The sequence below is a fragment of the Molothrus ater genome, chromosome 9 (assembly GCF_012460135.2).
Source record: "Molothrus ater isolate BHLD 08-10-18 breed brown headed cowbird chromosome 9, BPBGC_Mater_1.1, whole genome shotgun sequence".
Taxonomy (NCBI): domain Eukaryota; kingdom Metazoa; phylum Chordata; class Aves; order Passeriformes; family Icteridae; genus Molothrus; species Molothrus ater.
The window spans coordinates 2,358,229-2,370,407 of NC_050486.2; the positions used below are offsets into that span (position 1 = coordinate 2,358,229).

Consider the following 12,179-nt stretch of genomic DNA (forward strand, 5'->3'; position numbering starts at 1 on the left):
CCAGCACAGCTTCTCCATGGGATTCCCCAGAGGAACAGCAGCTGCCTCTTCTTCCACTGGATCTTCAGAGGCAGAATACACCCATCTCTACAGGATCCCTGCTCCAGCAGAACCACCCCTGACACTGCAGGAGGGCTGAGCCACATTTCCAATGGGACTGCTGCCAACACCCTGACCCACAGGGTGTCAGGTTGGTTTCTGACTCTGGCAGTGTTGTTTTTAGTTTACTGAATTGTTTATTTCATCCTTTTATTTTCTTCCCTAGTAAAGAATTGTTATTTCCTACTCCCATATTTTTTGCCTGAGAGTCCCTTAATATAAAATTTATAGCACTTCAGAGAGGGGGGGTTTACGTTCTCCATTTCAGGGGAGGCTCCTCCTTCCTTAGCAGGCACCTGTCTTTCCAAACCAAGACACTCAAGACACAGCCCTTCAGCTGGGCCCTCATTTTACTCCAGAACCAAACCTGCCCAACAAACCTCCCAGACACTCCCCTCCTCACACAAAACCATTTACCTCCAGCTGGGGGTCTGTGTACAAATCATGAATGGGACAGGGCTGCTGGGAACGTGCCTTGAGCTGTTTGATTTTCCAGCATCAGTCTCATTAAATGACAATGGGAAGATGCCACCAGCTCACATCCCAGGCAGCAGACACAGAACTCAATGTTACAACTTACTTTAAAAGGTTTTTTGGCCAATCACACAAAGCAAAAGCACATTGACAGTAGTTCTATCCAGCCACTATAAGCACGGGTATCTTTGGTTAAAACAATGCTTGCTTATTTCAAATACAATACCTGCTTGTAAGCCTTAAAACACAATGCACAGAGCTCCATTATTAAGCTTTAACCTTCCTAATATCTCACTAGATAAACTTTTCTGTAGCTTAGAGAGTTATTCTGGACAAGCGTTAATACACAGACCATTGTTCTATTTGTCCTTGCTTTTCTACAGTTTAAATAATTTTTCTGCTGACCAATCTCATGGCTGCTGCTCAGCTCCAATCTCAGTTCTGCTGTCTCTGAGGCCTGACTTTTGCAGCTTTCCCCAAACCCTCTGATTTTGTGGATTCCCACCCCGAAGGGCACCACAGGAAGGTTTGTTGGGGTTTGGGCTCACCGTGCGTCCAGGAACCGCGAGCGCAGGATCATGACGGCCTCGCACGTGCTCTGCTTCAGCTGCATCTGGATGGAGCTGAACTTGCGGTGGATGATGCTCACCATGCGCTCGATCTCCTTGGGCGAGATGGGCCGGGTCCGGCTCTGCTCGCGCAGCAGGTTCATCACATGCGTGGTGAACTCGTTGCACGCCTGGCATGGCAGGAAAAGCAAAACAAACCCCAGGATGGGAAGGTCATTCGGTGGTGTTGAGGACGGGACAGAGGCAGCGTGGCTAAGGGAGGAGATGGGAGTGCAGGCTGTGGAAATTTAGGGCACTGGGAATATTTCTCTGTCTGCTTTGGGGTGTCTTGACCCCCAGGGGAGTGTCACAGGCATCTTTTATGAAAAATCCTTTCTTAGGATTTTTCCTCCTGAGAAGCTGAGAGGCCTCAGGAACAAAATGTAACCAATGGTTATCTGCTGCTGTGGAATGCAACACGTGCATCTGGGATTGGCCCATGTTGGATGTTTCTAATTAATGGCCAATCACAGTCAGCTGGCTCAGACAGAGAGTCCGAGCCACAAACCTTTGTTATCATTCTTTCTTTTTCTATTCTTAGCCAGCCTTCTGATGAAATTCTTTCTTCTATTCTTTTAGTATAGTTTTAATGCAATATATATCATAAAATAATAAATCAAGCCTTGTGAAACATGGAGTCAGATCCTCATCTCTTCCCTCATCCTCAGACCCCTGTGAACACAGTCACAGGAGAGCACTGACTTTGACCCTCATTCATGGAGAAAGTTTCCCAGACTTCAAGATAGACTAGAATTCACAAAAGTGTGCAATAGATTATAGAGAGCAGTGTAGGTGTATCACTGGGTGAGAAATTGAGGTTTTGGGATTTTTAGTATGTTGTGGATGGAAGCAAGATGGAGGGCACAGGGTGTCCTCCTGGGTTTCTTCTTCATCCTTCTTTCTTGGGTTTGGGTGGGATTTTGTTATTAGGCAGAAAAGTCCCCATTGTGGCTCTTTGGGATCACTTGTTGGGTTAAAAGTGAAAATAATCTAGGTATCAGTTCTTAATGGGATAATTTAGTCTTAAAAGACCTTGTAACAAGAGATTGTTGGCCATTTTGTGCCTTCTAATGAAAAGCTACTAAACTCACAATACTGAGACTGTTTTACTGATAAAAAATAATAAACACAAATTACTATCTCAAGTACCTTCAATCCAAACCCAAAAAAATCAACAACTGATACCCCCACACAGGCCTTGCTGGCTGGGGCTTTCCAGAGCAGGCTCAGAGCAAGAATGTGCTGGACTCAGGGGATAATGCCTTAGGATTTTAGCTTTTGTACTTTTCAGATCCTGTACTGCATTAGTGTATAACTCTGAACTTCATACAGAGTGTTAGTTAACTCTCTTCACGTTTTGGTCAGACAAAACAATTCCTCTAGGCCTGAAACTCAAGGACATCCTCTTTGCCTCAGGCCCCAAAAAGTGTAAACAAAAGTGAATTGGGAGGAGAGCAAACTGCGGGTGTGACTTCATCACCTGAAGCTGTAATTGGAGAATTAACTCCTGATATGCAAATAGACCAAACTTTATGTGTCTGAAAAACTCATGACATGGTTCAATTTGGGTGTAGCCCCTTGGGGAGGCTTTGTCTGCCCTTCATGTACCCGAAGGCCCTCCATTAAATATATCCACTTTTATCCTTTTAGCTTTGTCTGGCCTCTGTTTCTAGCTAAGCCTGAAAAAGGCATCAGGGAGAGAGAAATCTCCCTGGGCTGCCAAACACAGGGTGTGAGAGACTCCCAACAAACATGCTGGGAAAGACAGGAACTGATTTCTTTGCTCCCAGGGGGCTCATGGATGGAGCTGGGGCAGATGAAGCCCTAGGATTCATAAAAAGCATGAAGAAGTGCCAGCCACTGTTTTCCTGCAGGAGCTATAGATTTATCTGAGGAGGACCATGCACCTTTTGACCCACTGCCCCTCCTCCTACAGCCCCACCATGTGTCCTGCAGAGCCCCTCATGCTTCACAGGAGCAGCTCCCAGAGAGACACAGCCCTGCTCCGTGCTCTTGGCACATCAGCTAAGAAGTAAATAAGGATAATAATTAAAGCCTGAGTGAGGCAGGAGCCCTGACAAATAAGGGCAAGCAGGTAACAATCCCAATTAGTTTGCTGCTGGCACAGCACTGGCTGGCTGCTCCTGCTGTCCCCACGCTGTGCCTTGAGGATGGCACAGAGAGGAGCCAGGGGACAAGGTGGGGGGATTTTGAGGATTTTGAGATCAAGGCCACTTCAATTCCCTCTCCCTCATCCCCATGAGCACCCCACTGGCATGATGGGATCCCCTGATTCCCAGAACCAAGCCCCAAAAACCAGTGGACAGTGATGGCTGGAGAAGCCTTTGGTGCTCCTGGGGTGTGGGTGCTGCTCTGGGGACAGTGTCTGCAGCTCCCATGCCATGATGGGGAAAGGGGGCTGGCAGGGGAAAGAAACACTGGATTTGTGGACTGGTGCCATGGCCTTGACCTGCTGTGTCTTACCCCACCCTTCCAAGGTGAATTCCCACCATGGCTCAGACCCAACAAGGAGACACCCCCAAGGCCAGCTCCAGCTGCTGACTCCCATCTCCCAGGATGAGTGCTGGCTATCAGAGCTCTCAGACACCCCAGCTATTTCAGATCATCTCCTCTTGGCATGAAATAAAGAGCATTAAGGGCAAAATCACCACTGATTGCCATGCTGACCCAGCAGCAGCCAGACTGAGAAGCCAGGGGCTGAGCTCCCAACAGCAGGACTGGAGACAGTGGGAAGGAGGTGGAAAAACCCTGAGCCCTGGTGTGGCAGGAATGTGGGTGATGGTACCAGAGATGGTACAGAGATGGTGGACCAGCAGAGCCACTTGCAAAGCCAATCAGTGGCAAAACCAAACCCTGTCAGTGTGCTGTGAGAAGGAAAGATGTGGCCCATCCCACCCTCTGGGCCTGGCTAAAGGCTTCTCTCTTCTGGGTGTCTCTTTGAGGAGCAAAAGAGAAGCAAAACCAGAATCAGAACATCAAACAAACAAAACTCCTGCCCAAGGGGAGAAGAAGCAGAAAGTCCTGAAAGTCCTTCCCTGAAGGCTGTCCCTGTCTGTGCCAAGGGCCTCTCCTGGCACTTGGATAGCAGAGGACACGAGGGCTCTCCCTCTACCCCCCTTCAGCCTGAAAGATGATCCCTGAGGTGCTCTCCATTCCCACCCACGTGGGATGGCTGAGGCTCCTCCCTGTGCCTCAAGGCAGTGACAGCAAAGGGAGGCCACCAAAGGCCATCCATCCTTCCAACCAGCCCTCTGCCAGCTCCCTGCCTGCCCTAAGGCTCTCTAAAATGCCTCTCATGGCATGACTGTGCTTGGCTGCTCCATCACCAGAGCCCTGCCTGGCCACCCTGACTCCAGCTCTAACCCTTCCCTCAGCTTGGCCTGCGTGGCCATGGGGATGAGACATCCCCAGCCCCACCACACACCCAGTTAGCCAGGTAAAGTGGAGGCTTTTACTAGACCCAAACCAGGGACCTGAAGCCTTCTTGTCCACATCCACAAACCATAACCTTGGGGCAGAAACAGAAACTACATAGGCAAGGTACACAGCAGCTAAGAGAGGTCTGCAAAACATCTGGAAGCTCTTGAAAGGAACTGGTTTTGAGCACTGACCTGCAAAGCTCTTAATGAAATTGTCAGTGTTACCAATAGCTGTGCTTATAACCCAAGTAGTTTTTCTTTTTTAACAGTAATTTACTACAAGAAAAAAGATATTTTTTTTCCCCTGGAAAGAGAGCTTTTCAATGAGAAAATATATTCAAGGAAGATTCTGATTCAAGTCTTGCTTGGACAGTTGTCATCACTGAGGCCAGCATATCAGAGAGGCCTTTTCCTTCACAGGACCAATTCTGGGTAAGATATCAGGGGAGAGTGAAAAGTGAAAATCCAAGGGGCAACCCATACTGTGGCCACAGCTCTCTTCACAGAGAGCAGCAGGCACAACTCCCCAGGGATTTTTCCTGGGGAAGGCAGTGAGAACCTCAGAGAAGAAGAGAAAACAATTCTTATCTCTATTCACTGTTCCTGTTGCTTTGCACATGTAGAATGTGTTATGGAGATTATTTACCCTAAGTGATTTGTTCATTGGACACTGATGAAAGTTGTTTTGATTCCTTGGCCAATTGGGTCAAAGCTGTGTCCTGGCTGTCTGCAGACAGTCATGGGTTTTTCTTTAGTATCTCTTTAGTATAGTATCTCTTGAGTATGTAATTTAGTATAGTATTAGTGTAATATAGTATAGATTAATAAAGCATTTGTTCAGCCTTCTGAATCATGAGTCAGAGCACATTATTCCCTACATTGGGGTCACCCTGCATCAATACCCATCCCAGCATAAAACCCCAACCCTGCCAACCCTACAAAAACCATGTTCTCACTCCAGAGAACACCCAGAGCCCACACCCTCCTAACAACAGATGTCAGCAGCTGTGCAGACCCGCTCTCTGCTCCCAGCAGCCCCACCACGAAGGAGCCTGTTACCTGCTCGTACTTCTCCAGCTCCGTGTGGTAGATCTGTCTGATCTGGGACAGTTTGGCTCTGTAGTCCGAGTGCTCCACCGAGTTGTCCGAGCCGGCTCCTCCGGACGCGGCGGCGGCGGCGGCAGCGGCGGCCGAGCCCCCTCCCTTCTCGGGGCCTGCCACCCCCTCTGCCAGCAGCATGTTGTCTAACCTCATCAGCTGGGGGTCCGTGGGCTCCTCCTCCTGCGCCCCGCGGATGCTCAGCACTGCAGGAGACACAATGGGGAGAGGAAAACCTGAGTCACACCTGGGTTTTAATTCAGGGAAGCTCGTCCCAAGCTGGACTGACCCCATCAGCAGGGGTTTTGTCCCTTCCCAACAGGTTCCCCAACAGGCTCCCTAACAGGTACCCCAACAGGTTCCCTAACAGGTTCCCTGTTGGGGAAGATGAAACAGGAAAGCCTTATAAATATGATTGCCTGGCAAAAGATTTTGAGAATATGGAAACTATAAGTGAGATTGAAATGAAAGCAAGCTTTGAGATCCCTCAGTTACTGAACAACTGGAAAACAATGGCATGGCCTGCTGAAGGTGATCCCCTTTTGATGGAACAACACCCTCTGCTTGCAGACAGCTCCAAGGGTCAGAGCAGACCCTGCTGGCTTGGCAGAAGGGCTCCAAAGTGGAGTTTTTAGGGTTTAAAATGTAACACAGTATGGTAATGTAATGATTCTTACAGGCTGTATGTAAATGCTATAGGATGCTCCAAGTACTCAGCACCATGCCTGGCATCACTCATCACTACTTGGCACTGCAGCTCCCTGCTCCTTCTCCTCTTTCCCACAGGACTAGAAGTAGGGCAGACCTGGCAGTGAGCTCACCACAGAGCTAGCCCACAAAGCCACGCTTTCTGCTGGAATCAAGCAGCAAAACTCCTAACAGCAGCAACCAAAAAAACCCCAATAAATGTACCCATGCTTGCTGCCAGAAGCGATAGGGACCATATCCAGACTCAAGCATGAGATGGGAAGTTGGAAGGGAAGTCTGTAGTCCTGATTCCATCTTGCTCAGGGGGTCCTCTCATGTCACCCAACATGTCATTTACATCAACCCCTGATGGCAGAGAAAGATGCACAGAGCCTGGGGCAGCTGTGCCTTGGCTTCCACATCCTGAAATACGGACTGTGGAGAGGGCTTGAAGTCCATGCTTTTAGCCATGCACTGGGAACATGTAAAAAACATGTATGAAATAAATTTTATTCCTGGAAAAATGCCTTTTCTTTAAGAATCCAGTCATTCCAGTGATGCTGAGAAAAGGAGCAATGATGAATTAATCCTCCCAAAGTGACTTTTCAAAAAAAGGATCTTCCTCCCATCTTTTGCTCCCTGCCTAAATTACTGCTCTAAGTAAAAGTTATCCTGTGAGGGCTTTCCTGGAAAAACAACCCAACAGCTTGTGATGTCTCATGTCTGAAAATGCCCTATGTGCTCCCCCTGTGTCCCCCTCCAAGGTCTGTGTTTGAACACGGAATGATAACGTGAGATTCACACATGCACAGCTGCATAATAAACAACATAAATAAAATAAATCCTTGATGAGTGAATAAAAAAGGGAATTTCCTAAGGGAAAACAATGGCATTTCCCCATCTCATCTGGCACAGGGGCTCTGAGCACACACACCCACGAGCACACACTCTTTGCACATCCAGAGCTGGGAAATGCTGTGTGGATTTTGATAAAGCCATGCCTGCTGACACCTGAGATGAATTTGACTCCCTCCAATCCATGGCACAAACAAGAGCAAGTGATTATCCCTGTCATTTAAAATAAAAAAGTAGGGGAAGATCTGTTAGCAACATGAAATAAAATCACAGCAGCTAAAAAACCCCAGCAACCACCGGGTATGGTCTTCCCTACTCTGCAATAAGTTAAAGATACAGCTATTATCAGTATAAAATTGAAGTAAAAGACCCTGTTGAGAGGTTTGGTTAAGACTAAAAAGAGCTTTTCTAAAAAGCTTCAAAGCCTACTGAAATTACTATTTTCAGGACATTTCACTCATTCATTTAATTTTATTTTATTCATACCTTTGGACCAGTTACTCATTCATGCATTTATTGGCATTTTTTTGTGATTAAAATGTGCACTGTCAACAAAGGTGGGAAGGTGGGCAGAAAAAAAGCCTAAGAACAGTAAAATTGGAACTAAAAATAAATAATTCTACGCTAGGGAGGATCATTTCTATATGGAGGAATGAGGGCAGAGTGCCAAATTTGAAACTGAGCCCTCAGGAGACAGGACCAGCATCTCCCCCCACCACGGGAGGCTTCCCATGGCACCCAGCCATGATAAATAGATCCAAGGGGAGAGGACAGATTGCTTCAAGAAAATGGTTTGGGGTCTATGGTCCATAAACTGAAATATGAGGCAAAAGTAGCCAAATCCCTTAAAAAGAGAAGAGGAAAGTTGACAGGATGCAGCAGGGAGAGAGACTTGCCATGAAAATAAAGAGAATAAATTCCTATTCTTCCAGGACAAAAAAAAAAAATAAAAATCAGTCAATTAAAGCACATCAAAAGCCTAAATACAAAAGGAAAGCAACACAGGTTAAAAATAAAAAAAAAATATTGAAAACCACCTCAAATAAACAAATCAAAAGAGGAGTTGCCAAAACAGGCGCATCTGGATTTCAAAAGGGAAATATTTTTAGATTAAAAATCTCAGGAATCATTGACCTGACAGGTAGGCACGAGTGATTAATTAGTTTATGTTTAGAGAGCTGCTTCCTGATGAAAAGTGCTGTGTATTCCTGGGAGCTTTATTCCTGTGCCACACACACAGACCAGCACCCAGTGCAGGGGACGCGTCCCCCACAGCAGAGACCTGAACCCAGCCTGGGCTTGGCTGCTCACTCACAATAAAGCCTGGGAGTAAATAAATGGAAAGGCCAAGGTGTCTAAGCAGGACTGATGCTGCTTATTTATCCCTGGAAGGCTGTGCTCAGCTGAGGAGAAGACAAAATGATTATTTAAAAGCTCCTTTTTTATCTTCCCAGTGCTGGACCCAGCTCTGACACAGCTCCTGCCAGGATGCCTGGGATGTTGGGCTCTTTGGAAGCTCCCAGCCTCCAAAGTGCCCTCTGTGATGGGATGAGGAGTTTGGGATGGGTTTGGCAGCACCCAATCTGTAGTGCCCAGGCAGCTGGTGGCAAAAGAACCCTGCTCTCCCACTAAATTAAAACAGAATAAATGAAGCAGAACGGTCCTCAGTGGTCCAAGGGGCTACAGGCATTTAGGCACCCAGGCATCCTCAGGGCCCCCATTTGCTGCTCCTGATTCAAGAAAAGGGGGCAAAAAGGATAACAAAAAGAAAGATAGCGATTGGCAGCCGCGGGGGAGGAGAATTCCTGCAAGACTTTCTGTCCTTGGCTGATTTCCCGCTGGCTTGGCAGCCTCTGGAGCTGTGGTGCTTGCCACTAGATGGTGCTCAGCCCTCACCCAGGTCCCCTGCTGATCAAAATGCGTTTTTAGATGTAAATATATACACACACAAAAAATTTAAAACAAAAATATACACACACACACATATACATACACATGTATGTGTGTTATATATATATATAGATAGATAGGGGTGTGTTTTAAAAGCAAACCCATGGCATGTGCCCTGTCCCCCCGGCTGGAATGTGGCTGTCACAGGGTCACCATCCCTGATGGCAGCAGCAGGAGCACCTGCAGTCCAGGCATGGTCACCACCAGGGTCACAGAGACCCATTCCAGCAGCTAGAAAATGGCTCTCAGCTCCCACATTTGCTCCTTCTCCCTTCTTGAGGAAGGGATCACAGCCACAGGGTTCAGAGGACATCCCTGGGCTGCTCTGTGGTGTGGCTGCAGTGCAGGACACGGGAAGTGGTGGCAGGATTGACCTCAGAGAAGCAGGTGAGAGGACAAAGCCAAAAGCAGCTCCTTGGCTCTGTGCCTGCCCTGAGATTCAGGGACACAGGATGGAAGGTGCCTTGAGCCACCAAAGCTTCCAGATGCTCCAAGATGCTTCCCACAACATCTCCAAGGAGTATCTGCAAAGCAGCCAGCTCCATCTCACATGAGATGAGCAGCCAGCCCCCCACATGTCCCCACAGCTTGGAGCTGTGCCTGGTGTCCCCTCAGGTCACACAGTCTGAGGTACAGCCAGGGCAGGAGAAAGAGCACTTGCCAGTCACCTTTGGAACAGACACCACTCTGGGGATGGCCTGGGGCTGTGAAGACACCTAAGAAATCCACAAAGAAGGGCACCAGACTCCTCTGGTATCCATGCCACCATCCTCTACCTTATTTACTCCATTTTTCTGGAGCATTTTTCCAGAGGAATCCGAAAAGCACAGGAGCTGAGCACACAGTCATCTCTTTTCCAAGGCCACGCCAAAACACTTCCACTTAGCAACTCTTTCCTCTCCAGTCCTTCCAAACCCTCCAAATTAGAGGTGTGCAGGCAACAGAGACAGAACTACACGACGAAGGCAATCAAACATGCTGGGGGTGATGGAGAAGCTAAGCAGGAGACTGTGGCTTAGCAGTGACAACAGCAAAGGACCTTCCAGCTCCATCTTTCTTCTAGAAAGGGCAATTTATCCTGGTGGTCAGTGTCTTCAAGCTGAGGAGATGTGGGAAGCAGGGCCAGACTCCATACAGCCCCTCACAAGAGGGTGTGGTGGTGACACAAGATGCCAACTCAGGTTGTGACAATGAAGGAATTGGTCCCCAGAGCCAGTGGCTCTTCCTCTGCTGCCTTCAGCACAAACCTGAAGAATTTCTGTGACTGCCTGGTTAAGATTCCCTCTGACCTTATCACTCTGCACAGCTCCTGAAAGGTGCCTGTGCTCAGCTGGGGCTGGGCTCTTTCTCCAGGCAGCACTGACACAACCATAGGACACCGCCTCGAGCTGCACCAAGGGAAGTACAGGCTGGATATTGCAGAAAGGGTGATAAAGTTCTGGAATGGCTGCCCAGGGAGGTGCTGGAGTCCCCATCCCTGGGTGTGTTTAACAAAGCCTGGATGTGGCACTGGGTGCCAGGGTTCAGTTGGGGTGTTGGGGCTGGGTTGGACCCAGTGGTGTTGAAGGTCTCTTCCAACCCAGTGATTCTGTGAATTCTGTGTGAATTCTGACGACACAAGCTGGCAGTTCCTCTGCAGCCCCATTTGCTGACACCAAATGATCCAGGGGCTGGATCTGGTGGCTGGGCACTCACACAAACCCTCCCTGCAGAGGAACCTGCTGGGTGATTTTCATGAGTTCAGGAGAAGCGCTCGCCCTCCCGTCCCAGCTCGGCTGCTTCTGGATGGGTTTATCCTCGTTGTTTCTACCCATTCCCAACTTGCTGAATTGCCTTTCCAGGGGGACATTTTAAAGGAGAAGGAGATTTCAAGTAAATGATTGCAACTTATCGAAAATAATGTGCTACTTAGCATCGGAGACAAGCATCCTGGCAGGCAGAAATGGGAAGCGGTGCCGGAGCAGATGGGAGTAATTACGTTGTGATTTTCAGAAGGGTTTTCTTTTCCTGCCTCCACTGTGCCTAAGATGTACTGGGAGGTGGGAACAACCCACCCAACAACGGAGTTTTGGGAGAGGAGGACAGACAATTCCTCTTGTCAGGCTGTGAGGGGGCCTTTGGTGTCACTTTCTCATGGGGAAAGCAGAGATGTCCATGCTGGTGGAGCACTTCTGGCTGCCCTTTCTGTCCTCTCACACGGCCTCAAGTGGGTGAGATGCCTGCTCCCCCTGCACCAAGGCACTCATCTGCCCCAACAACACCCAAGCCAGACACCAGGGTGTAGCCCAAATCCTTTCCTGGAGCAGTGGCTGCCCCTGAGGGTGGTACAGACAAAGAGGACCTGGCAGTTTCTCCCTGGGAACCCCAAAACTCCTGCACACACCCACACCCCAAACAGCCTGGCTTTGAAACACACCTGGGACATCAGCTCTCTTCCAGCTTTCTGGGATTTAGGATCAGCAACATTTGACTGGGGAGACCCAGCTTTAGGACTCACAAGCTCACTGGAAAATGTTGGGGTTTTTTTAAAAAATATTTTTTTACAGCTGCAGGTCTAAACAAAAGCCAGCAAACACAGGGACAGCTCTGATGCCAGCAATGCCTCTCCTAACAAAACCAGTAACTAACCACCTTACTTTAAGCCTATCTCAACATTCCCTCGAGCCTGAGACTACATTTGTGAAGGCTGAGGATCAGAAGACTGAACTTGGGACAAGAATACTCCCACCTGCCTCATATTTGAGGACAATTGCACGTTCAGGGACTGCAACTTCCTTATGTGTCGTCACAACCAAGTCAGGAGAACTGGGGTTTGCTTCCTTGGCTGATCCATGATACCACAGGCTTGAGTTGCTCTTCCCAAACTTTCTCCGTGCAGAGAACTTGCCAGAGTCCATGCACCTACCTAAATGTTGCAGACATTTTTTATGAAAAATCCTTTCTTTAGGACTTTTCCTCCTGAGAAGCT

At 48.3% G+C, this 12,179-nt stretch overlaps 1 protein-coding gene across 2 annotated transcripts in view; it reads right to left on the reverse strand.

Annotated features, from left to right (window-relative positions):
* Nucleotides 1-12,179, reverse strand: part of PBX1 (PBX homeobox 1) — a 132,348-nt gene that overhangs the window by 23,592 nt on the left and 96,577 nt on the right. For both annotated transcript variants that reach the window (XM_036387590.2, XM_036387589.2), the window contains exons 3-4: nt 5,681-5,925; nt 1,122-1,312 (exon numbers count right to left, since the gene is read on the reverse strand). In XM_036387590.2, the coding sequence (XP_036243483.1) occupies nt 1,122-1,312; nt 5,681-5,925 (436 nt within the window). The remainder of the gene's footprint in view (nt 1-1,121; nt 1,313-5,680; nt 5,926-12,179) is intronic.